General features: G+C 42.1%; 2 protein-coding genes across 21 annotated transcripts in view; one reads left to right on the forward strand and one right to left on the reverse strand.

Moving 5' to 3' along the window:
* The window catches only part of LOC147363332 (uncharacterized), a 791,043-nt gene that overhangs the window by 640,125 nt on the left and 125,409 nt on the right, over positions 1-25,509 (reverse strand). For 7 of the 16 annotated variants that reach the window (XM_086327063.1, XM_086327061.1, XM_086327062.1 and 4 more), the window contains exons 2-3: positions 21,805-21,963; positions 14,582-14,786 (exon numbers count right to left, since the gene is read on the reverse strand). In XM_086327063.1, the coding sequence (XP_086183189.1) occupies positions 14,582-14,610 (29 nt within the window). In that variant the 5' untranslated portion in view covers positions 14,611-14,786; positions 21,805-21,963. Of the gene's footprint in view, positions 1-14,581; positions 14,787-17,112; positions 17,220-17,548; positions 18,075-21,804; positions 21,964-25,509 lie in introns of those variants that run through there. The other 9 variants (XR_015136990.1, XR_015136993.1, XR_015136996.1 and 6 more) reach the window with 4 other exon arrangements.
* FSHR (follicle stimulating hormone receptor) overlaps positions 1-25,509 on the forward strand; it is a 223,008-nt gene that overhangs the window by 114,315 nt on the left and 83,184 nt on the right. For 3 of the 5 annotated variants that reach the window (XM_086327025.1, XM_086327027.1, XM_086327031.1), the window contains exons 3-4: positions 11,290-11,364; positions 13,716-13,790. In XM_086327025.1, the coding sequence (XP_086183151.1) occupies positions 11,290-11,364; positions 13,716-13,790 (150 nt within the window). The remainder of the gene's footprint in view (positions 1-11,289; positions 11,365-13,715; positions 13,791-25,509) is intronic. The other 2 variants (XM_086327026.1, XM_086327028.1) reach the window with 1 other exon arrangement.

Consider the following 25,509-nt stretch of genomic DNA (forward strand, 5'->3'; position numbering starts at 1 on the left):
ACTTCTGCCATCTTTTTGAGGCCCCATGAGTGGTAGGTTCACACCCCAGGTCAATTTCTCTCACTGGCTGGGCAGCACTGGGGAAATTATCTAACTTCTGTATACCTCATTCTCGCATTCTGTGTAGGGATCGAGGATGGCCCTTAACTCATAGGGTTGTGAGGATTAAACAATTTAATAAATGTAAAGCACAGAAAAATTGCTTGGCACAGTATAAATGCATAGTAAACAACAGTTGCCAAGAAACATCAGTAACCAACAAAGGTCTGTCTAGTCAAAGCTATGGTTTTTCCAGTGGTCATGCATGGATGTGAGGGTTTGACTATAAAGAAAGCTGAATGCTGAACAATTGATGCTTTTGAACTGTGGCATTGGAGAAGACTCTTGAGAGTCCCTTGGACTGCAAGAAGATCCAACCAGTACATCCTAAGGGAAATCAGTCCTGAATACTCATTGGGATGACTGATGTTGAAGCTGAAACTCCAATACTTTGGCCACCTGATGCAAAGAACTGACTCATTGGAAAAGGCCCTGATGCTGGGAAAGACTGAAGGCGGGAGGAGAAGGGGACGACAGAGCATGAGATGGTTGGGTGTCATCACTGACTCAATGGACATTAGTCTGAGTAAACTCTGGGAGTTGGTGATGGACAGGGAGGTCGGGTGTGCTGCAGTCCATGGGGTTGCAAAGAGTCGGACATGACTGAGCAACTGAACTGAACTGAAACATCAGTTATTATGTCTGTGATTTTTAGTTCCTTTCTTCATCTGCTGAGGAAAGCAAGGGAAATATTCCAACATATAGATTATTACTTAACATTTTAAATTAAGACAAAACTAACAATGGACATAAGTTTGTTGTTGATGTATTTAAAAGTGAGGGAGTTGAATTCAGACGTCTGAATTAGATCGAGTCACTGAGGGTGCCTTTATTTCTGTCTCATTTGGGGATATCCTTAGAGCACCTTTAGCAAAGATGCACTTTGCCCAGGGAGAAGGAAGCAGGCGGGACATGTGGAGAAAGGAAGGCACCTACCAGCTGCCACCTGTGGAGAGGAGAGGCACCTGTTGGCTCGCCCTGACAACATGGCCCCCTCGGTACTGACCCTCTCTCGAAGGGATCAGCATCCTTTTCAGATTATGACTTCAGTGATGCAGACATCCTTGTTGGGGTATCCACATGCTGTGCCTAGTCTCCTTTGTTGGACAACAGACCAGATAGAGGATCTCACTGTGGGTAAGCCTCAGAATGATGTTTGGGATAATGTCATAGTCTGGCTTAAGAATTTAAATGATCTATAGGTGGGGTTAAGAGAAGTGTTAAGCAAGTTAAGGACACTTGCTAGCACTATTTTTTCCAGCCAGTGGTTGGCTAGCCCAGTATCTCCCAGCTGCAGAAGAGTCCAGTCCTAAATACCATAAAGAGATGGCAGCCTTTACATTGATACTTGAAGTATACCCCACAAGGAACATTGTGCTTTCACACATACCATCTTATTTAATGCCTCTGACATCCCTGTGTGGTATCAATTGTTCCCATTTTGCAGATAAGGAAATTGAAACTCATGGAGACTCTAACTTGCCCACAGTTATACAGCTAGTAAGAAACAGAGGCAGAATTTGACCTCAGGTTTCTAATGCAGAGTCACCAGACCTGATCTCATGGGAATTCTAAATGAGGGCAGGAGTATATATTTAGAGAGATGTATGACATTTTCTGCTTCCCTTGTGCCTCAGATAGTAAAGAATCTGCCTGCACTGCAGGAGACCCAGGTTTGATTCCTGGGTTGGGAAGACCCCCTGGAGAAGAGAATGGCTACCTAGTCCACTATTCTTGCCTGGAGAATTCCATGGACAGAGGAGCCTGGCAGGCTATAGTTCATTGGGTCATAAAGAGTCAGACATGACTGAATGAGTAACACTTTCACTTTTATGACATTTTCTCTGATGCATTTTGACAGGAATTTTCACCTGAACATTATGTATTTACTTAAGTCATATGGCACATTTCTAGAAGAATTAACGGAATAGACAAGACATAAAGTAGGAATATATACCTGTGTGTATATATAATATATAATCATATATATAATTCTTAATATATAATACATATATAATTATACATTATATATGAAAGTATATTACTTTAATATCTGCAGTTATATTCAAATGCAACATACCAACTATCTATTTTCTCTTTTCTAGGAACTGCTATATAGCCCACCAAATAAAGATAACAACCAGCTATCTAAGGCAGGCCTAGAATACTAGACTCCCTGAGTTAAAGATGATTGATAAAAACCAGGACCCAATTTATTCAGTTAGAGCCCAAGACAGACCTAGTGCCTGAAATACAAAAGCTGCTTGATCAAAATTTGTTGAACATTCGTCGAATTACTTCTTCACTCTTCTAAAGATTCACTCCTAGGCTCTGGGACACCAGATGCTTTTTTCCTGTGCTAATACACATTCTGATTTGCAAATACTCCGTTTCCTGCAGGTTTTCAAGAACACAGCTTTATTGTGCAAGACCAAACGGAGAAAATCTTTTATACTCTTTCAAAGATAATTCAGTCATTCAGCAAACACTTGGCTAGAAGCAGAAATACCAAGAAGAAAGGCAATGTCACAGTCCTCCAGGAGTTCTTTGTCTGGTGAAGGAGACAAGACAGAATGCAAACCCAGTGCAATTTCTGAGGGCTATGACAGTGCGCGTGAGGGGTCCCACAGGGGGACTCAGGAGAGAAACAGTCAACACTTGAGGTTATTAAATAGAAAAAAAAAAAAGAAATTTGACTCATTGGGTATTAAAAATATTTTAATGTAATTGAATGTCTGGTTATGGAGAGGTAGTTTGGATTTATTAAAAGAAAATACTCTATGGAAGGTCAGAGGAGGAAGGAAAAGACAGGGGAAACCTAGGTGCAGACTATCTCCTATATCAAAAAGAAAGCAAAGACAATGAGTGTTTGATTTCTTATTACACTCTGTTCTCCAATTCATAGATGTTCTTTAAATTTCTTCAGTTTTTCCCTATCCTACAAACCTATAGCAACTTTTTGCCTAGTGAAACCAGCAATTGGAAAAGGAGTGTCGAGTGAAATGGTGGACAAATGAATATCAGTCCAAGACTAAAATTTTATGCAGATCTAGCTGAGTGCTACATGCTCATTCACTCCTAAGTCCATCCTACTGATACCTCATCCCCATACGTGTACTTAAATGAATACTAACCCTTTTGTTGGCCTGAGGAATGAAAACCTGGAGAATCTAATTCTCACTCTGAAACTCCAGAGAGAATGTCCTGATAACCTCCAGCACCTCATTCAAGCACATCTCCCCTTCCTTCAAAGAAACATAGAATTCTGTGCACAAAAGAGACCTAACATTCAATCAAATGCTTTAAGAACTCCTACAGTTACACCAGTCATCTCTCCTGTTTTCAGCTCTATGGGTGTTTGGTCAATTCAATGACTTCACCTGTGAGCCAGAGAGGAACTGGGAAACTCTGTGACGCATAGGGGCATCCAGACACTATTAGCACAGCAGATCAAATCCATGCATGTGTCCCTTCCACGCTATGTATTAATTGTAGAAAAATTCCTGGGACAAAAATCTAGCTCATAGACAAGCTGGGCTTGCTTGAAGAGGGGTGAAAGACTACAGAAGACAAGCTTCATCTCCTTCACAGTTTTGCAGATACCGTTTCTGAACCTAAGGACTATTTTTCTTCCATCTACACATCCTCCCACTAAACATCTATTGAGTACTTATCATGCTTCAACTTAGCACTTGGTGCTGGAGATACAAAGATAAATGGATAAAACACCATCTAGGAACTCAAAGTCATGTTGGGGAATTAGGCAATGACCACCGCCCCATCACCAAAAAATTAGCAATAACAAAACAAAGTAGCAAGTGCTTTAACTGAGAAAGAATTCTTGTGACAATCTAGAGAACAGGAAAACTTCAATAAGAGAGTAAGGGAGGGTATGGGGAGGGAGGAGGGAGGAGGGTTCAGGATGGGGAACACATGTATACCTGTGGCGGATTCATTTTGATATTTGGCAAAACTAATACAATTTGTAAAGTTCAAAAAAAAAAATAAGAGAGTAAGGGAGGGGTTTCCAGAAGATAAAAGATTTTTTAAATCAAGAACTTCACTCCTCCTCTATCATGCTTTTCATATCCACTCTGTGTACGTTGGGGAGAAAGGCCTGGTAGGACGTTACTACCATTCTTCAGAAGAACCTTGCAATCGAAATGTGGTCTCAAGATCAGCAACATACCCATCACCCGAGGTATTAGAAAGGCAGAACCTTGGACCCTCTCAAGATCTTCCCATAGAGAATCTGCATTTTAACAAGATCCCCAGGTGATTTCTATGTGAATCATGAGAACCACTCACTGCCTGGGAAGATGAGAAGAGTCTCAGCTCTGGAAACAAGCTTTCCACAGAATCAAGACCCCTCACCCAAGAAGGACAGAACTCAGCCTACATTGGATAGTTCCCCAATTTTTTATCATTTGTCATTCTAGAAATTAAAACTGGGAAATATTCTGTCAGTCTATTTTTTAAAAGTAATACATGTCTACATATTCATATAAATAACATGTGTTATGCAAAATAATATTTAAAAAATGTTAGATGGAAGAGTACCAGGTTTTTTTTTTTTACATATTTCCAAAACATTTCAGCATCTTGCTCAATAGAAGAGAGATGAACTCTCACATCTTCTTCTGCATCCACACGTCAATGAGCCCTAGACGGATACTGAAGCTGAAGCTCCAATACTTTGGCCACCCGATGAAAAGAGCTGACTCACTGGAAAAGACCCTGATACAGGGCAAGACTGAAGGCAGAAGGAGAAGAGAGTGACAGAGGGTGAGATAGTTGGATGGCATCACTAACTCGATGGACATGGGTTTAAGCAAACTCCAGGAGATAGTGAAGGAGAGGGAAGCCTGCTGTGCTGCAGTCCATGGGGTTGCAAAGAGTTGAACATGACTGATCAACTGAATAACAATAAAATATAAGATGCTTTTACATATTTTCCACAATATCCCATGTTACACATTGAACATTTGAAATGTTGACCTTCTGATTAAATTTTCTTATGAAAAATCAAAATTAACTATTCAATAATACCTCTTATATTTTACTCCCACTTCCAGGTTCTATCTCCAGGTTTCTCTTACTACTATTTTATCTAATTTTTATTTCCTTTTGTGCTCCAAGAACTTTATTTCTCCAATTTGTTGTCCTAGCAGAACAAGGAAAATTGGCCCTTGCTCCTGAAGCAAACCTTCTGTAAGATGGAAAGCACAGGTCTAAACAGGAACTTAACATCATCTGGACCAATAGTTTTCAATCCTTTATGCACATAGGAACCACCATTGTTTGGAGAATTAAAGAACAAGGGAAAAAAAATAATGCCAGAGTCTCACCCCAGACTAAATAAATCCAATTCTCAGATATGAACCCAGGCTTTGGAATTTTTTTTAAAATCCACCAGAAGGTTCTAGAGTGCAGTCAGAGTTGAGAAACTCTGATTCTTTGACCTAGTTCAGCTATTCACTTCATAGATTTCAGTGAAGGGTTGGGGAGCTGCAGGGGAGACAGTCAAGAGGGGAAGGAACCTTATCTATAATCTCCAGGATTGCACTAGGATTTGATAGAACTTTCAGAACCACTTTCAGACCAGACAACATTTTTCCAATAGCTCTCTCAATTCAGAGTTCTCAAGACATAAACAGAATAGAATTTACTCTCCTTCCTCTGAATAAAAAGTATTGCTATACAACTGTATTAAGGTATGTTTCATATACACTAAAATACATGCATTCACTTTAAATCTAAAGTTCAAAGTTAGATAAACTTATGTTACCACTTCCCCAATCTTGAAAGAGAACATTTCCATCATCCCAGAAAGTACTTGCTGCCTCTCCCATTAGCAAACTCCATCCCAGGCCCCAAGTGACAATTACTCTGATTTTTATCACTGTAGATTAGTTTTTCTTCTTCTAGACCCTCATATAAATAGTCTGCATTCTTTCACTCAGCGTAATCTTTTTTAAAGATTCAACTATGTTGGAACAGCAGTTTGTTCCACTTTATGGATGAATAATATCCCATTGTATGAATATGTTCCAGTTTATCCAATTAAGCTGCTATGAGTATCTGTGCACAAGTCTTTGGGAGGGCATGAATTTTCCTTTCCCTTGAGTAAATATATAGAAGTGGAAATATTAGACCTAACATGGCTTGGAAGGCAAGGCATGTAGAAGAAAGTGTTCCAGCCCTGCAGTCAGCCAGAGCTGTTGTGCATACAGATAGGGCTGTTTATTAACATGGAGATTAAAATACCAGCTTCACAGGCATGCTAAAGGGATTGAGGAGAATGCATGTACAGGGCTGGTAGATAGTAGATACCTAGTCAATGGTAACAGAAATAACTAGAGGCAGAACTGGTTTGAAATGGAGCAAGAGCCCTCAATCTCCCAGTAAGGCATTTTCTCACTACTGTATGCTGCTGACCTCCCTCCAGACCTCCTCCAGCCAAAGGCTCTCTCTACCACCTTCCAAGCCTAACACCTTCTCCTGCCTCTGAAGCTGAAGCCATAAAATATGAACTACCTTCTGAAATAATTAATTTAGAAATGTTTCCTGGCTCATTTGTTTTAATAATTTTTAGTTCTCTTTGGCAAAAAAAATCCACATAAGAGAATGTGTATGGGATGAATTCAGTACATGAATTCAGGAAAGGAGAAATATCTATCTTCTAGGCAGTATTAGGCTGAGATACTACAAGGGGATGGCATGTGAACCTGGAAATACTATAGCTTTTGCATGATACGGGCTCATTTGCATTTAAACCCTCTCTGTCATCCAGTGCTTCCCTCCATGCATATTTTCTACCTGTGCAGCTCTTTCACTGGACTCCTTAAAGTCTTCAAAAAATGTCCCCTTTTTTGAAGTCTCCCACTCCTTTCCTGTGGGCTTCCCTCATAGCTCAGCTGGTAAAGAATCCGCCTACCATGCAGGAGACACCAGTTCGAGTCCTGGGTAAGGAAGATCCCCTGGAGAAGGGATAGGCTACCCACTCCAGTATTCTTGGGCTTCCCTGGTGGCTCAGCTGGTAAAGAATCCATCTGCAATGTGGGAGACCCTGGGTTCAATCCTTGGGTTGGGAAGATCCCCTGGAGAAGGGAATGGCTACCCACTCCAGTATTCTGGCCTGGAGAATTCCATGGACTGTATAGTCCATGGGGTTACAAAGAGTCAGACACAAGTGAGCAACTTTCAATTCACTCACTCCTTTCCTACTCCTCTCATTCCTATACCACCCAGCACTCTTCCCACTGTAAGGGCAGAGAAGCAAATAAACACCCAATGGCCAGCACATCCTCTTAAAACATGCATGCACACACCACCCTTATTTATGTTCAACTGTGAAAAGTATGAAGGCAGTTAAATTTACCAAATGAATCATGAAGGAAGCTACTATAGTATTAGAGGTGCCCTTCTCTCAGAAACATAAAAGACTCTACACATAGACATCACCAGATGGTCAATACTGAAATTAGATTGATTATGTTCTTTGCAGCCAAAAATGGAGAAGCTCTATACAGTCAGCAAAAACAAGACCAGGAACTGACTGAGGCTCAGATCATGAACTCCTTTTTGCCAAATTTAGACTTAAACTGTAGAAAGTAAGGAAAACCACTAAACCATTCAGGTATGACCTAAATCAAATCCCTTACAATTATACGGTAGAAGTGACAGATAGATTCAAGGGATTAGATCTGAGAGACAGAGTGCCTGAAGAATTATGAAAGGAGGTTCATGACATTGTACAGAAGGCAGGGATCAAGACCATTCCCAAGAAAAAGAAGTGCAAAAGGGCAAAATGGCTGTCTGAGGAGGCCTTACAAACAGCTGTGAAAAGAAGAGATGCTAACAGCAAAGGAGAAAAAGAAAGATATACCCATTTCAATGCAGAGGTCCAAAGAATAGCGAGGAGAGATAAAGGCTTCTTCTGTGATCAATACAAAGAAATAGAGGAAAGCAATAGAATGGGGAAGACTAGAGATCTCTTCAAGAAAAGTAGAGATACCAAGGGAACATTTCATGCAAAGATGGGCTCGGTAAAGGACAGAAATGGACCTAACAGAAGCAGAAGATATAAAGAAGAGGTGGGAAGAATATACAGAAGAACTATACAAAAAAGATCTTCGTGACCCAGATAACCATGATGGCGTGATCACACCTAGAACCAGACATCCTGGAATGCAAACTCCAGTGGGCCTTAGGAACCATCACTCTGAACAAAGCTAGTGGAAGTGATGGAATTCCAGTTGAGCTATTTCAAATCCTAAAAGATGCTGCTGTGAAAGTGCTGCACTCAATATGCCAGCAAATTTGGAAAACTCAGCAGTGGCCACAGGACTGGAAAAGATCAGTTTTCATTCCAATCCCAAAGAAAGGCAAAGCCAAGGAATGCTCAAACTACTGCACAATTGCACTCATCTCACACGCTAGCAAAGTAATGCTCAAAATTCTCCAAACCAGCCTTCAACAGCATGTGAACCATGAACTTTCAGATGTTCAAGCTGGATTTAGAAAAGGCAGGGGAAACAGAGATTAAATTGCCAACATCTACTGGGTCAACAAAAAAGCAAGAGAATACCAGAAAAACATCTACTGCTTTATTGATTATGCCAAAGCCTTTGACTGTGTAGATCACAACAAACTCTGGAAAATTCTTCAAGAGATGGGAATACCAGACCCCCTGAGAAATCTGTATGTAGATCAAGAAGCAACAGTTAGAACTGGACATGGAACAACAGACTGGTTCCAAACAGGGAAAAAAGTATGTCAAGGCTGTATATTATCATCCTGCTTATTTAACTTATATGCAGAGTACATCATGTGAAATGCCAAGTGGATGAAGCACAAGCTGGAACCAAGACTGCAGGGAGAAATATCAATAACCTCAGATATGCAGATGATAACACTCTTATGGCAAAAAGCAAAGAAGAACTAAAGAGCCTCATGATTTAAGTGAAAGAGGAGAATGGAAAAGCTGGATTAAAACTTAACATTCAAAAAACGAAGATCATGGCATCCAGTCCCATCACTTCATGGCAAATAGATGGAGAAACAATGGAACAGTGACAGACTATATTTTCTTGTGCTCCAAAATCACTGCAGACAGTGACTGCAGCCATGAAATTAAAAGACACTTGCCAGTCCAGGCTCCATGCACGATACTGGATGCTTGGGGCTGGTGCACTGGGACGACCCAGAGGGATGGTATGGGGAGGGAGGAGGGAGGAGGGTTCAGGATGGGGAACACATGTATAACTGTGGCAGATTCATTTTGATATATGGCAAAACCAATACAATATTATAAAGTTAAATAAAATAAAATTAAATATATATATATATATATATATATATAAATCTTTAGGACAAGAAATTAAAATACAACTCACAAAGTCCTCTCAATAAAGTTTATTAATTTTACTACAAAAAAAAAAAAAAAGACATTTGCTCCTTGGAAGAAACCTATGACCAACCTAGACAGCATATTAAAAAGCAGAGACATTACTTTGCCAACAAAGGTCTGTCTAGTCAAAGCTATGGTCTTTCCAGTAGTCATGTATGGATGTGAGAGTTGAACTATAAAGAAAGCTGAGCACTGAAGAATTGATGCTTTTGAACTATGGTGTTGAAGAAAACTTTTGAGAGTCCCTTGGACTGCAAGGAGATCAAACTAGTCCATCTTAAGGGAAATCAGTCCTGAATGTTCATTGAAAGGACTGATGCTGAGGCTGAAACTCCAGTACTTTGGCCTCCTGATGCAAAGAACTGACTCCTTGGAAAAGACCCTAATGCTGGGAAAGATTGAAGACAGGAGGAGAAGGGGACAACAGTGGATGAGATGGTTGGATGGTACCACCAACTCGATGGACATGAGTTTGAGCAAGTTCTGGGAGTTGGTGATGGACATGGAAGTCTGGCATGCTGCAGTCCAAAGGGTCTCAAACAGTCGGACACGACTGAGCGACTGAACTGAACTTCTCACACAAAATGTCTCCTTGCTAATGGGGGAGTGAGAGAAAGGATCCTGCCACCACTGAACTGACAGCTCCGCACCCACCCCCTGGTCCCCCTCCATGTTGCCAGCCCCTGTGCTCACAGTCATACTTCCCCTCCCCCAACAGGCCTTTTCCCTGTCCTGCTCTCCAGAACTTTCCCTTGATCAAGAGCGTTTCTAGAGCTTCTCAGCAAAATCTCAGGCCAACAGACAGCGCCTTGCCTGAGCCAATTTGAATGCACACCACCTATGAGATTTTCTGAAACTCTCTCAGCTGCCACATTAAAACTGCATGAGAGTCTTCCTCAGGAGGCCTAATAATAGCATGTTTCATCTTTGAGCCACTTTATAAACATTAACTGGTTAAGTCGCCCTTCTCGCCCTTCTCTCCTCATAAGCTCTGGGCTTCTGCAGAGTGGACTTCATCATCTACTCCCTTCCAATTACTCTAGGAGCAAACAGGCTGGGACCTGAAGGATCTTTCCAGGGTATTTTGGGCCAAGCAACAGTAATGTCAAAGGTCTTGCAATAACAATCTCCACTTGGGTAACAGCATGGATGTGTATTTAAAAGAGACTAACTCGAGGTTCTCGTTTTCCAAAGCAGCACAGCAGAGAAAACTTGCCTCCATGGCTAGGGTGGGGTCACCAAACTATCACCCATGACACCAAACCCAGCTTGCCATCTGTTTTTATGGATAAAGTTTTACTGGAACACAGGCATGCTCATTCATTTACATGGTATCTATGCCTACTTTTATGCAACAGTATCAACTGAGTAGTTGCAACAGAGACCAAATGATTCATAAAGCCAAAAAATAAAAATTTTACTACATGGTCCTCTAGAAGAAGTTCGCTGATCCTGGTCTATTAAAAGTTTTTTTTCACCCTGTATATTCCCTAAATACTTTTAATCAAGTCTCTTTCCCTCTCTGGGCCTCTGTGGCTACACCTATAGACTGAATAATTTCTGACCAGACTCACTGCTTTGGGTTCATTCTCTCATTGTTCTATAAGTATTAGCATCTTATGTTAGCTTCGCCTTATTATTACAGCTGACTTCTTTGCAAGCAGGAGTAGAATTCTGTGTGTCTCATAAATCACTATAGGCACAAGGCTCCAGGCTGAGCCCTAAATCCATTCTGGACTGTAGCTGAACTGACTTGAATTATATTTCTTTCTTTGCAGAGAGATCTCACAGAATGATGTCTTGGAAGTGATAGAGGCAAACGTGTTCTCCAACCTGCCCAAACTACATGAAATGTAAGCAAGACTCTATGGGGTTTTGCTCATGCCTGCTTTTGGTAGTAGCCTTAAAGTTCACTTATATTCCTGGGAGGCCCTGGCTCTGCTCTGTCCTCAGACTCCTAGAATTTCATTTTAGTCTGTCAAAGTCAGTCCAGTAGGTGCTGCCATGTATCTGCCTGGTGACTCGGGTACTAGTTCAGAGCTTAGTCTTATTCTGCTTCTTCCTTCTCAGGGTTTTTTTGCATAGTAAACTCAAGAACCTAGCTCTGTGACTGCACATATTAATACTTCCAGCTCATCCTCTCATTCAAATTTGTTCCACAGTCAAAGCCCAAAATAAATTCCTCATGATGTAGTTGAAGATGGGCAGTCTTAGTTTGACTGCTAGCCTATGCCACATACTCACCATGGAACCTTGGTCAAGATGCAAAATCATACTAAGACTTAGCTTTCTTTCTGTAAAGTGGGAATAATAAGATTGCATGCCTCATAGGATCACTGTGATGAACAAATGAGATGATAAATGTTATGTAGATCTAACACATAAACTGGCATACCAGTAAGTTATCATAACAATCCTTGGCTTCTTTACTACTCCAACCAAATGTATTTTCTCTTGTTGACATTCTAGTTTTATATACATGCCAGTACTCACACAGATACACCTCTGTTGCATACCAGTCTAAAGTTACTATAAATTATCAAAGCCAGATGAGACTTTGGAGACAGGTCCAAATTTTTCCAAAGTGTATTCTGTGTATCATTAAACAGAAAATTATCATTACAAAAAAGGAAAAAGATTCTATGGTCAAATAAGTTAGACAGACTCACCTACTGTAGGAAAACTCAGAGTCTGTAATATGCACACATGCACTTGGAATCTCCAAGAAGGATACTGTATTAAGAGTTTCTCAACTAGTGTCATTGGAAAGGTTCCTCTGTGAAGCACTGACGAATATCTTACAAAATTCTCAGAGAACACAGTTAGGAAAGCCACTGAACCACTTTCCTAATTTTACAGATGAGGAATGAAAGACAGAGAGAAGTTGTGAAGCTTGTCTAGTCACCCAGCCAAATCCACAGCAGGCTAAGGACTTGAACATAAATCCCTTGACTCTTTTGTATCTTTTTAAAAACTTCTTAGCATTTGCCAAGCATATATACACACATGCATAATTGATATACGCATACATACATATATATGAATTTGTTTAGGAATGACAGTCTGTCCATTATGACAGACTCTGCCCTCCCTTTCCTTTTCTACCTCCCACTCTCATTCTTCTTCACTGTCATTAAGCCTCTGCAACTGACGCCTTCCCTCTCTCTCTGCTTGGCCTCTCCTTACCCTAGCTGGGAAGAGAGATCTGACCAGGGTCTCAGAACCCACAGAGAGTATCAGAGAAGCGAACCAAAGGGCAGCCAGCCCTCTGCGCAAGGTCAAGTAGATGTCCCTCTGTGCAGCTCAAGGGCAGTGGAGCTAATGGGATGGCTCTTTCATCTCTCCCCCACATGGAGAGTGCTCACCTCCATGTAACACTGCCTGTATTTAAAATGATTAATTACCTGGTACTTGGATCTGCGTAGCTACAGGTTACTGCAACATTAAAGCTAATGAAATAGGGAGGAAGTAATTAACACAGAGCATCTCTGCAAATATACATTGATCCCGCCAGATGAGGAAAGGGCAGCCTCTCTCTGTCGGAATCCAAATGTGAACATGCCCACCTCCAGACTATTGATCAGGATGTGGCGCAGGTCAGCCCAGGGCAGAAGCCATCACTTCCCATGAGCTGTGAGAGAGCAGCCTCCATTCCAGCATGAGGGACTCACTGGCACTTTGCCACCTGCTGTCTGCCGGGACTGCACCGTGAAAGCCAGAGATGTTCACTGCTTATCCCCTAATCTTCATTTTCCTTTGACCTTTCACTTTACTTTTCTCCAATCTCCTTTGACTCTTCACCCTCTTTGTTGCTGTCCATCCCCTTCTCTCGTCTCCCAGTCAGAAAAAAAACATCATTTCCTCCATTAGCCTCATCCCTGCCTTCCTCAGACCCTGGGAGATCCTTACTGGTTAAACACTCAACTGAGTTCAGGGTGAAATGACTCACCCAGCTGTGCTTTGTTTGTCTCTGATGAATAGATTCCAGGAAGACTTCAGTGATGACAGTTATATAAGACAGGGTTAATATTTTGTTTGCACAGTTTAGTATAGTAAAAGACACCACATGCATGCTCAATCTTTGTGGAAATGATGGATGGACAAAGGGTGAATAACTGATTAACATACTCTTCGCATAATAATGAAAAATACCATAGCACTCCTTACCAGTAAGGTCATGTGCACGTTCTTTTCTCTTTCACAGTAGAATTGAAAAGGCCAACAACCTGCTATACATCGACCCTGATGCCTTCCAGAACCTTCCCAACCTCCGATATCTGTAAGAACTTCTGTATTCTGGTGCCCCTTCTATCATCAAATTGTGTACTCGTATTTTAGCAAAATATCCATTTGCAACTCTGGGGAGCAACGGCTTGTAATCAAAGATGTGGGGCAGAAAAGGAAGTGAGGAGACACTTGCTGGTGGGTTTTAGTTTAGCTTAATGAGTAAATTCCACTGACATAATTGCATTTGATTTTCATTTACAAAAGCAGACATCATAAGGAATGCCATTTGCATTAATGGGATTGTCACACAGACCTCTTGCAGAATTCAGTCATAATTTAGTGTTAATGAGATACAGCCAAAATTTCTGCTAGCATTTAGCTTGTGACCTTGACCTCAAAGGCATCATCTCTCCTGTTCTGCGTGTAAGCATTTTTTCCTTTGATGGATTACAATGTTTTATATTAAAGTTTTGGTTAATAATAGACATGGTATTTTTATCAGCAGAGAGATTCTTGGTGTTTGAGCTCCATCCCTTGGGCCTGACTCTATCTGCAAAAACATTGCTTCTTCCACTCAGCTTTCAAATTAGCTAAGGGCTTGACAGAACCCTGAGTGCTACAATGGGACCCTGCAAAATAACAGATAAGAACTTGACCTATAGAGTCACACTTTACAGAACCATTTATTAACTACTGATCACAGGCATGAATATAACCTCTCAAAGCTTGTTTCCTTGGAAATAATAATGGATGTGTGTCTGTTATCTATTAATTTAATAAGAATGCATACTTACTTACCTCCAAAAGACAGTTTGTAAGCAAAAATGATGTATCATTTCTTACCTATTTGTGAGTTGATCAGTGAAATCCATCAGCCGAGCTGGACTCTGTTGGCCTGACCTCAGCTTAGCTCACTCATGTATCTGAACTTAGCTGGCAGGTGAAGTGGGTGCTGGCTGCCCTGGATAGTCTCGGTTTGGGATGACAGCTCTCCAACAAGTGGTATTCATTTCTAGCCAACTCACACAGGCTTGTTCTCACAGCAGACCTGGGGTTCCAAAAGAAAGAGTAAGCTTGTAAGCCTCTTGAGACTTAAACCCTGAATTTACACACCATTTCCTCTGTTGCATTTTATCATTCTTGGGACCAACCCAGATTTAAGAGGTGGAGAAATAGAATCCACTAATTGATGTGAAAAGCTGCAAAGTCACCAAGACAAGGTGTAGTGATACAGGGAAGGATAAAGATGGGAATCACTCAAGTATTCTTTTCCGGATAATTTCATGGACAGAGGAGCCTGGAAGACTACAGTCAAGCAAGACTCGGACATGACTGAGTGACTAACACTTACACTTGCAATCAATTCAAAGCGCATAAAATGTTTTGCATGGTGCCTGTGACATAATAAATGTTCAATAAACATTAGCTACTAGTGATATCTTGACTGTCCCTAACTGTTGATCTATGAGAACTGGAGTTAGCAATTAATATAATAAGGAACATTGTGGCTTAGCTCTCTGATGGAGGGAATAAAAGATTTAACAGAACAAAGTCCATATGACCTGGGATTTCGGCTCTCTGATAGGAGCCCCAGAAACAATCTGAGAAAGAAACAAAGTCTTCCACTCCTGAGTCATGTCAGGCAGGACCACCTTCACTGGCATTCTAACAGGGCTCCATGCTCAAAAGGGTCCCACACTCAGAGGGCCTCATTCCAGGTTTAATACTCTGCTGTCACCATCTTGAAATGCTTTAACAGTTTTGAACAGAGATCCCTACACCTCACAAGTTATGTATTCAGTCATGCTGAGAGGTCAGCGCTATGAGCAACTCAGGAGTCCCGGCTCTTTAAATGGACTTTGCTATACTCTGCAGAATCTAACACAGGTTAGGTACGCCACAGTGGAGGAAATCTGAGGTAACAGAAAAGGCATAGGCCTTAGGATAAAAAAAATCTAGAGCCTCATCCTGACTCCACCATTCATTCTTGGGCCAATCACTAGACCTCTGAGATGTGCATAGCTTATAGGACTTTCAAGTGAGGTTCACGTATGAAAATATACTGTTAACTACAAAAACATTAATAAATGTACTAGGTATTTGTAGGATGGTTATTTCTGGCCAACCAAAGTCTATAAGTCTAACCTCAAAAAAAGTCCAGTAAGGGTTTAATAGAGAGTTATGGTGATTACTAAGACCTTCAGCTTTCACCTAGGGTGCTTAGCATGGATTCAACAAAAAAGAACTTTGGGACATGCCTTTACATTTAATGGAGCAGTATAGAAAAGAAAAAAAAAAAAACTATACATGACATCAGAAGGACTGGGTTCCAGATAGGATGCTGTTATTTATTAGCTAGATAAACTTTACCTTCTCTAAACCTCAGTTTATCTATAAATTGGGTGGTTATAAAAACTAAATAAGATTATGCCTGTAAAAACATTTTACAAATTGTTTTTAGCATATAAACCATAAATAACTATATAAATATAAAATTATTAGTGCCTATTACCCAGGTGGTTTCCTTCATTCCTTCTTTTTTTCTCTCCCTCCCAATTTCTATCCCTCCCTTTCTCCTCTCTCCTTCCTCTTAGAAAAATTGAGTGGAATAGGGGTGACCACAGAGCCTTCAATACAGCAGAACAAAAGAGAGCTGGGATATGCAAAGTGAAAGTGAAAGTGAACTCGCTCAGTCATGTCCGACTCTTTGCGACCCCATGGACAGTAGCCTACCAGGCTCCTCCCTCCATTGGATTCTCCAGGCAAGAGTACTGGAGTGGGTTGCCATTTCCTTCTCCAGGGGATCTTCCCTGGATCTTCCAGACCCAGGAATCGAACCCGGGTCTCCCACATTCCAGGCAGACGCTTTAACCTCTGAGCCACCAGGGAGTGGTGGGATATGCAAAGGGACACCCCTATTCACAGACTGTCACATGTGGCTCATGAGAAGCACCCTGCAGAGCAGAGATTCAGGAAGAAACAACCCTCTCATACACACACATGTCACAGCCCATGATGATAATAGCAGGTCTGCGAATGGGGAACTGGGAAAATCCAAGGGATGGGGAGTCATTGCGAAGTTAAGAGCTCCAGCGTTTAATATTAACCTGTACTTTGTGGCCAGCGCCATTCATTCTTATTAGCAAGAAACCCTCAGCCCTGTTTCTAGGGAGTAAGGGCAAGAGAGGAACTTAGGAGTGTGTATGTGTGGAAAGCATGGCCCTAGACTGAAGGGGGAACTCTGGCAGAACAGAGAGGATGAAGCTCTGACTTTGACTCTGGAAGAGCTGAAACCTCTGCAGTCTATCATTAAGTCCAGACTCCTCTTTGTATCCTTTTCTCACTTTGAGGTGTTGAGTAATCCTCAGTCTTACCTGACTACCCTGTCAAGTCCAGACAAAACTGGAGGTGACCGATTCCAGCCACATCTGTTCATGAGAGGAGGTTATCATTCTCAGAGTATCTGAAACATGCTTTCTAACTGGAAAAAGAAAAGAACTTGTACTTAGTTTAGAGGAATTGTGTCACTGTCAAATGATCCTCCTGGATGGCTCTGAAAAGTATATATACTCACATAATTCCTCAGAGTATAAAGTTCTTTCACAACCACTGCCATGCTGATCCCCATCAGGAAGTTGGAATGAACAGCTGTCCCTCTCAAGCCTTTGGACTTATTGCCCAGGGCAGACTTTTCTCAGCTGCACATTGCTCCCGGTTGCAGCCCAAGGTAATCCTGAGAACTAGAGCAGCTCTGCATTCCAAAAACACTACCAGCAAAGCATCATTCAGGCTTTTCAGACTGTGGTCCTTTGAAAATATTTTTTAAATTGCTGAGAGGAATCACTCAAATTTAGAGGTGGTCCTCTAACCTAATTATGTCACGGAAACAAAGCCCAGTCAAGTTCCCCTCTTCTCCCACACTTATTTGTGTCTGGGCAGTGGTCCTGAATAGCTTTGCAATCCAGCAGCCAAGTAGGGGTGGGTGGCAATGATTTCAGGTATTTTGGGGAATGATGAACTACTTGCTTCAAGGCAAAAAAGAAACATAAAATGGATGAAGGGATCCAGAGAGGACCAGCAGGATGGAGTAGTTGTTTATTTCCTTAAGCCAGGATAAATGTTTATCAACACAGTCAGCAAAGCAGGAAACTACAAAGAGTAGGGGCGAGTTGTCATGTGACTTCAGAACACTAAATGCTGCATACACACACTTAGAAATGTTGCTCTGAAATTCTCAAACTTGATTCCACTTTATACCGATCATTTGATGGCACAGAATTCAAAATAACTAGAAATCAGTCTTCTTCATTACTCCCTTTATACTTCACTATGGAACCTGAAATGGTTAGGGGAAGAAAAAAATTCATGAATAAAGAAATGTAGTTTGACTAGAAGAGTATATATCAAAGGATTCATCTGGGTGGATTTTTTCAAGTCAATATTGTATTTACGAGCAATATTTCTTTCTTTACTGCTCTGCCTTCATGGAGCTGACCTTTTGTGTATGATAGATTATCTATTGATCTGTAAATAAGGTTTACACAATATTCTCTTGCCTTTGCATCCTGTCGGCATAATTCTCAGGCAGCTGGTTGTTGCTCTTTGCTACTCAGTAAACCATAATTTCATCTTAACAAACCTTTTACACAGCTGGGTGGGCCTCCACCCCCAACTGACAGCCATCTTCCTTTCACATGGGGACCTGTTAGAGCTTCTTAGGAGGCTGTTAAGGGCAGCTATGCCATCTGCTTCCTCCAGCCAAAGATGATTCCAGCAGAGTCTTCACTGCAACTCACCTTAGCGATTCCAAATGTTTCTTCCCCACCCCTCCCCTAAGTCTCTCTCCCTCTTTTCTGCTTTCCTCTCTTTCATTTGTTTTGGTAGGAGTGATGAAAGTAGCTTCTTGGACTATAAAAGTTAAGCCATTTGCTGGACATTGCAACAGAGACCAGGGACCCAAGAGTGGCACAGAGTAGTGGGGAAGCAGAGGCTCCAGGGCCCCCTGCTTGGGCTCAGGTCTCGGCTCCTGCCCTTCTTAGTTGTGTGGCCTTGGGTAATCAGCTTAACAACCCTAGGTATGTTTTCCTTTCTGTAAATGAGGGATAACGTTGCCTGTCTCCTAGCATCGTATTGAATGAAGTACTGAGAAGAATGACGGACATTTAGAAAATTCTCAGTATGTTGCTGTTCAGTTACTCAGTTGTGACTGACCCCCATGGAGTGCAGCACACCAGGCTTCCCTGTCCTTCACTATCTCCTGGAGTTTGCTCGAAGTCTGTCCATTGAGACGATGATGCCATCCAACCATCTTATCCTCTGTTGCCCCTTCTCCTCCTGCCCTCAGTCTTTCCTAGCATCACGGTCTTTTCCAAAGAGCTGGCTCTTCACATCAGGTGGTCAAAGTATTGGAGTTTCACCTTCAGTATCAGTCCTTCCAATGAATATTCAGGGTTGATTTCCCTTAGGGTTGACTTGTTTGATCTCCTGGCTGTCCAAGCGACTCTCAAGAGTCTTCTCCAGTACCACAGTTGGAAAACATCAATTCTTAGGTGCTCAGCCTTCTCAGTAAACAGTAGCAATTCTTATTAAATTCCTGATCCTGTCATTGACTAGCTAAGGGAGTCTGTGTAAGGGACTCCACCTCTACGTACCTCAGTTCTCTCTTCTCCTTTAAAAAAAAAAAAAAAGAATACCTATCTCTGAGAGTCTCGCAAGGATTAATTTGATGATGATGATGATGATGATGTGTTCCTGGTGGTTATATTGTTTTTCTCTTTCAATATTTCTAAGGTTTGGAAGGCATCTTTAACTGCTTCTTATAGACAGAATCCACTGACCAGCGTTCAAACATGAAAACATACCATTTGTGTTTCTCAAAGGAAAAAGGCATCCTCACCAAACTCCTGACAAATCCAAAAAGTTCCCTCTGAACAAGCAAAATTAAATAATCCTGCATGATCTTAACCCCTTCTTTGTTAATTCCCAACACTGCGTGTGTATGTGTGTGTGCACACACGTGCACATGCACACTCAGTAACGTCTGACTCTTTGTGACCGCATGGGCTGTGGCCCTCCAGACTCCCCTGTTCATGGAATTTTTGGCCCACAATACCATGCCATCCCCAACCACAAACTGCTTGGATAATGTTTCCTATTTTTATGTTGATTTATAATTTAGCTCTTTTTATCATACTTCATTGCATTTGAACCTCACAACAATCCAAGGAGAGCAGTACAAATATAAGCATTTAACAGAATTCAGCTGGCCTTGCCTGTACTCCCTGGGTACAGAGCTCTTCTGATAGGAATGTGCAATGTCCCTGTGGACTGGGCTATTCTGATAATTTTGATGTTCAGCAATGTTTAGTTCTCTGTGGTGGTGGGAAAAGAGCCGTGTCAGGGTTAATTTTTCAAAGTTCCGGCACAGTGGAAAGGATCAGGGCCTTCCCATTTCTCGTCCAGCGTTTTGAATGTGAATTAGCCAGTCAGTGAGAACTCATTCATTCAGTCAACCCTTCAACAATCATTTACTGAGGCCTTATTATATCCTAGGCTTTGTTGTGGCTACTTCTTGGGCATAAAAAAGATGACAATACAGATGATGCCTCTGCCCTTATGGAGCTTATATTCTAATTGAAGAGACAATGCTGGATGTCAGGTGGTAACAGTGATGTGAAGAAAAGCAGAGAAAGTAGAGTTATGGTTTAGCAAGGGTGGTCTAGAAAGGATAAAGAGGGTGACTTGGGAGAGATCCAGGCGACATCAATGGACAGCTCTCAACACAAAGTCTCAGCCTTTGAGGAAGAAAAGGCTATTTTCATTCATTAAGCCCTGAGAATAACACATCTGCCAAGCTGTGTGGCACTGGCCATAGATAAGAGGACTGATCCAATGCCTTGGCTGGGCTAGTAAAGAAAAGCTTCTTGGGAGGTGGGTAGAATTTAGCTGCAACTTGGAAAATGAATAAAATTTAGAAAGACAAGAAAGAAGGAATTTTCTGTGAAAGAAAGAGGGGATCAAACCCATAGAACAAAAAAGCATCATGGAGTAGGCAGAGGATGGGGAGATACTGAGTCTCAACTAAAAAGAAGGCATATGCTGAGGAGTTTGACTATATGAAGATGGACTGGCTCTGGAAGATTGGAAAACTAATTAAGGCAAAGAGCTTAAGCTTCAACACAGTAGTAGAAGGATAAGTTACAAGACAGTCTTACCAACAAGGACCAACTGTATAACACAGAGGACTATACTCAATATTTTGTAATAATCTATACATTAGGAAAAGAAGAATGTGTGTGTGTGTGTGTGTGTGTGTACAATTGAGTCACTTTGCTGTACACACCTGAAGCTAACATAACATTATAAATTAACTACAATTTTTTAAAGAAGAGCTTCTTCAGTAGGATGACAGGTTGACAATGATTTGGACTGTAGCTTGACAGGGAGCACGGTACAGATATATACTCAAGGGAGAACTGCTCAGGGCCAGTGGCCATAATTCAGGGGTACAGTAATAATGGGCCCTGGAGGAATAGAAAGTCTTGGTTCAGTGGGGGACAGGGGACACATTTCTAAAACAGAACCACCACCACATTATTTCCCTCCAGGTCAGACAAGGACCCAAGTGACTAGTGATTTTTGCCCACTCACTTCTAGTAACACTCAAAGCCTCCCTTCCCTGAATGACCCCCACACAGAATCACCCTGCAGTCAGCAACCCTCAAGAATTCAGCCAGGCCAGAAATCATCTTACGTGGTAGCTGTGATTATTGGGAAGAAACTAGCCATCTCCCCATCTGTCAGTGCTGTAAGTCTCTAAGGATGTTGTCATGACTACAGGGATATTTGGGCACAATGGAAATTATACAGTTGTTTCTTTTATCAGTAATCTGTCTAGCAGAGCCACTTTGCCTGATATTGTCAACTCCAGGGAAAGACAGCAAGATTTTCCTTGTGGACCACTGAGGTTCAGGATGAGATTTCAGCCTGGGCACATCAGCCCCAGGAAAGCAAGAACCTCCTCTAGTCTCAGGGCACGATTGTAATGATGGTGTTTTCATGCTCACCTCTCCTCTTCCTTCCTCTGACCTGCTCAGTAATTTCTTCTGCAAGAAGTCCAGGCCTTCTCCATCAAGACAGTCATGGCATCTATCAATTCACATCAGTATGTTCAGATCTTGATATTATTCTTTCCAAAGGAGGTGGCATATTTTTAAAAAAGGAGCCTAGAAAAGGCAATGTGAAACCCAAGAATCAATCATGATAGATTCTTGGCCATGGGGGCTTCTGAGAGGGAAATTCCAACAGGATCTACTCAAATAGCACATAACTAACCATCTATTCCATCCACTTGCAGTCTCTGGATTACATTTTCACAGGATATACTTTCTTATGAGGTAGGTATTTCCTCACCTCATTAATTTTGAAATAAGACCTGTCTCTGCCATCATCAGAAATCAGATGTGAAGACAAGTCCAGAGGGGGTTCAGAGAGAAACAGGTCCCAGATGAGCTGCGTGAAGTCAGCCCTGACCCCTTTCCTCATGGCGAGTATTACCCCTACTTCCCCCCACCCCCACAGTGATGGACTGAACTTTTCAAGTTCCAGTTTCCTCATCTGCAAAATGTAAATAATAAAATATACTTCAAGAATATGAAAGCATATGAAAGAGGGAAATGAGTTTTATGTCCTCCAAGACCTCTTCCTTTCCTCAAGTGCTTGGTGTATAACTGTGACTTCAAGAATCTGGGGATCCCAGCATCACTATCTGTCCTGAGTTCAGCATATTCAGACCAACACAAAGGGTCCTGTATGGAAGGAGAAAGCCCCTCTAAAAGATAGGAAAATCCAGCCTCCTGCAGACCACTCTTGTTTCCCAGATCAGGCTCCTCTTCACCAGGATTCAAAGAGACCTTCTAAATGCTGAGGTCCTTCAGATGCATCAAAAACATAAACCAGTTGTAAATTAGTCTTAAGTACAGAAAACTCAACTTCTTAAGCTAAAGGAGAATTGCAGAATGAGCCCTGTCACTTCGGCCCCTCACAAATGAGCCCAGCTGGCCTCAGAGGAGCCTGAGAGGCACTGGATGTGGGGTCAGGCTTAAGAGGCAAACAGCATCCAGCAGCCATTGGAGCTGGCCTGGGAGGAGGGCTGGCCCCAGGCACAGACAGAAAGAGGGACAGCTTAGCCAGTGAGAATCTGAATAGCATCAAGTGAAGCCCCATTTCTGTGGAAAATAAACTGCCGCCTCTTCTTCCACCATTGCAGCCCCAATGTTGGGAGGTTTAAAGGCTATCTTGGTCCTTCCAGACCATTGTAGATTTACAGTTATCCCCAGGAGAGGCCACATGTTAAGGTGTTGGAGCTAACACAAGAACTGCCGGCTGCCTTCTCTGCAGAGATGAGGCAGTCCCAGGGAAGCAGAGATGGGTCAGAGGAGGCTGGGCTCTACCGTGGACAACAGGGGCAGGCAGGATAATGAAAGAGGGAGGGCACCATGCAGTCTACTCTGGTGACCTGACTCTGTGCTCCTCCAGGGTGGGGACTAGGTTGTCTTCATGGCTGTAATCCAGTGAATGGCACCAAAAACAAGGCGCTCAGCTACTTAGTTGTCCTTTTAGAGAATCCTGGCTGTGATCCAGTTCTCACACACCTGGTTCCCAGCTCACTCTGTAACGCTTGTTGAGGGACCCATATGTTCTTGCTGCCCTCATTCATCTCATCCTCTTTGGCTTTCACAGTGTGTGCTCTTAGGCTGTGAGCTAAGAACACAGGCCTGATGGCTCTGCTGCTCCCAAACCCTTGGCCTGTCCATCTGGGAAGATATTGTCTTCCTGTGGGCATGGCTATAGGAGAAATGCATTCCCGGGGCACCTCAGCCAGCCAGATCAGCTGGTTCAAGATCAGGGAGCAATACGTTGCAGGAGAGGTCATCACTGATTCAGTTGAGCTCTAATTCAGAACGACTGTGTGCAGCTTATCTCCACAGAGGGCAGGGTCCACACACAGTAGGTCCTTGATGAAAATGTGGGCCTGGGTTTGAATCTGTCTGGGTAGTAGAAGAGAAGCAACTGCTGTTTTTAGAGAAATATCTTGGGGCCTTGCAGAGTGTGAACACTGCACTGACAGACGCTTTAAGGAAGAATATTTTCATTTTCAGCAGACATTACAAAAGTGTTCTGCTGCAGTTTAATCATCAGCTCACCCACAGCAAACAACCTGCAAATAATGTCTAGTTCAACAGGGAGTGAGCTCCTCCTCCATCAGTTTGGTACTCAAAGATAGAAGTGCTGAGAAGAGGGAGCAGGGTGTTTGGGAGATGTGCCAGGGAAGAAATTAGGAGGCCTCCCTCACAAAGCTCACCCACTATGCTCTCTCTGGTCAAGGAGCCACCCAGGCACAGATTCACTCAGCAATACACAAAGGAAAATCTCTTCTCTCCACAGGAGAGCTGCACGCCCAGTCTTCAGCCATGGTCCTATTTGTGTAAGCAAGTAACAAGACCTTTCAGAGCCTCATGTAAAACAGAGAGGAAAAGGACAGCCCATCTCCTTCAAAAGGCTGTAAGGAGAGAAAAGAAGGGGGAAGATGAGACAAGGTGCAGAGTTGCCTTGAAAGTCTGAAAGAGCAAACAGTGCGAGCACCGCTAACTGGACAGATCACTGCTGGCAGCATGGGGGGCGGGGGGTGGGCGGGACACAGGGATCACAAATTAGAAAGCATTTTCACTTCAGATCCACTGACACAGTCTTACAAAAGCCTTCTGACACATTTACTGATGGTTCCACTTTACAGATAGGAAATTGAGGTTCAGAGATGCTGACTGAATCACCCAAACTCACAAAACAGGATTAACAAAGGATCTTGGTTCTTTGAAGACCTACAAGACCATCTAGAACACCCCAAAAAGATGTCTTTTTCACTACAGGGGACTGGAATGCAAAAGTAGGAACTCAAGGGATACCTGAGGTAACAGGCAAATTTGGCCTTGGAGTACAGAATGAAGCAGGGCAAAGGCTAATAGAGTTTTGCCAAGAGAACGCACTGGTCATAGCAAACACCCTCTTCCAACAACATAAGAGAAGACTCTACACATGGACATCACCAGATGGTCAACACCAAAATCAGACTAATTATATTCTTTGCAGCCAAAGATGGAGAAGCTCTATACAGTCAGCAAAAACAAGACCGGGAGCTGACTGTGGCTCAGATAATGAAATCCTTATTGCCAAATTCAGACTTAAATTGAAGAAAGTAGGGAAAACCACTAGACCATTCAGGTATGACCTAAATCAAATCTCTTATGATTAGACAGTGGAAGTGACAGATAAAGAGATTAGATCCGATAGAGTACCTGAAGAATTATGGACAGAGGTTCATGACATTGTATAGGAGACAGGGATCAAGACCATCCCCAAGAAAAAGAAATGCAAAAAGGCAAGATGTTTGTCTGAGGAGGACTTACAAATAGCTGTGAAAAGAATAAAAGCGAAAGACAAAGGAGAAAAGGAAAGATACTCATTGGAATGCAGAGTTCCAAAGAAGAGCAAGGAGAAATAAGAAAGCCTTCCTCAGTGATCGATGCAAAGAAATAGAGGAAAACAACAGAATGGGAAAGACTAGGGATCTCTTCAAGAAAATTAGAGATACCAAGGGAACATTTCATGCAAAAATGGGCATAGAAATGGTATGGACCTAACAGAAGCAGAAGATATTAAGAAGAGGTGACAAGAATACACAGAAGAACTATACAAAAAAAGATCTTTATGAC

The sequence above is a fragment of the Bos grunniens genome, chromosome 11 (genome assembly GCF_055505025.1).
Source record: "Bos grunniens cultivar Pamir isolate PY7600 chromosome 11, Bosgru_T2T1.0, whole genome shotgun sequence".
Classification (NCBI taxonomy): domain Eukaryota; kingdom Metazoa; phylum Chordata; class Mammalia; order Artiodactyla; family Bovidae; genus Bos; species Bos grunniens.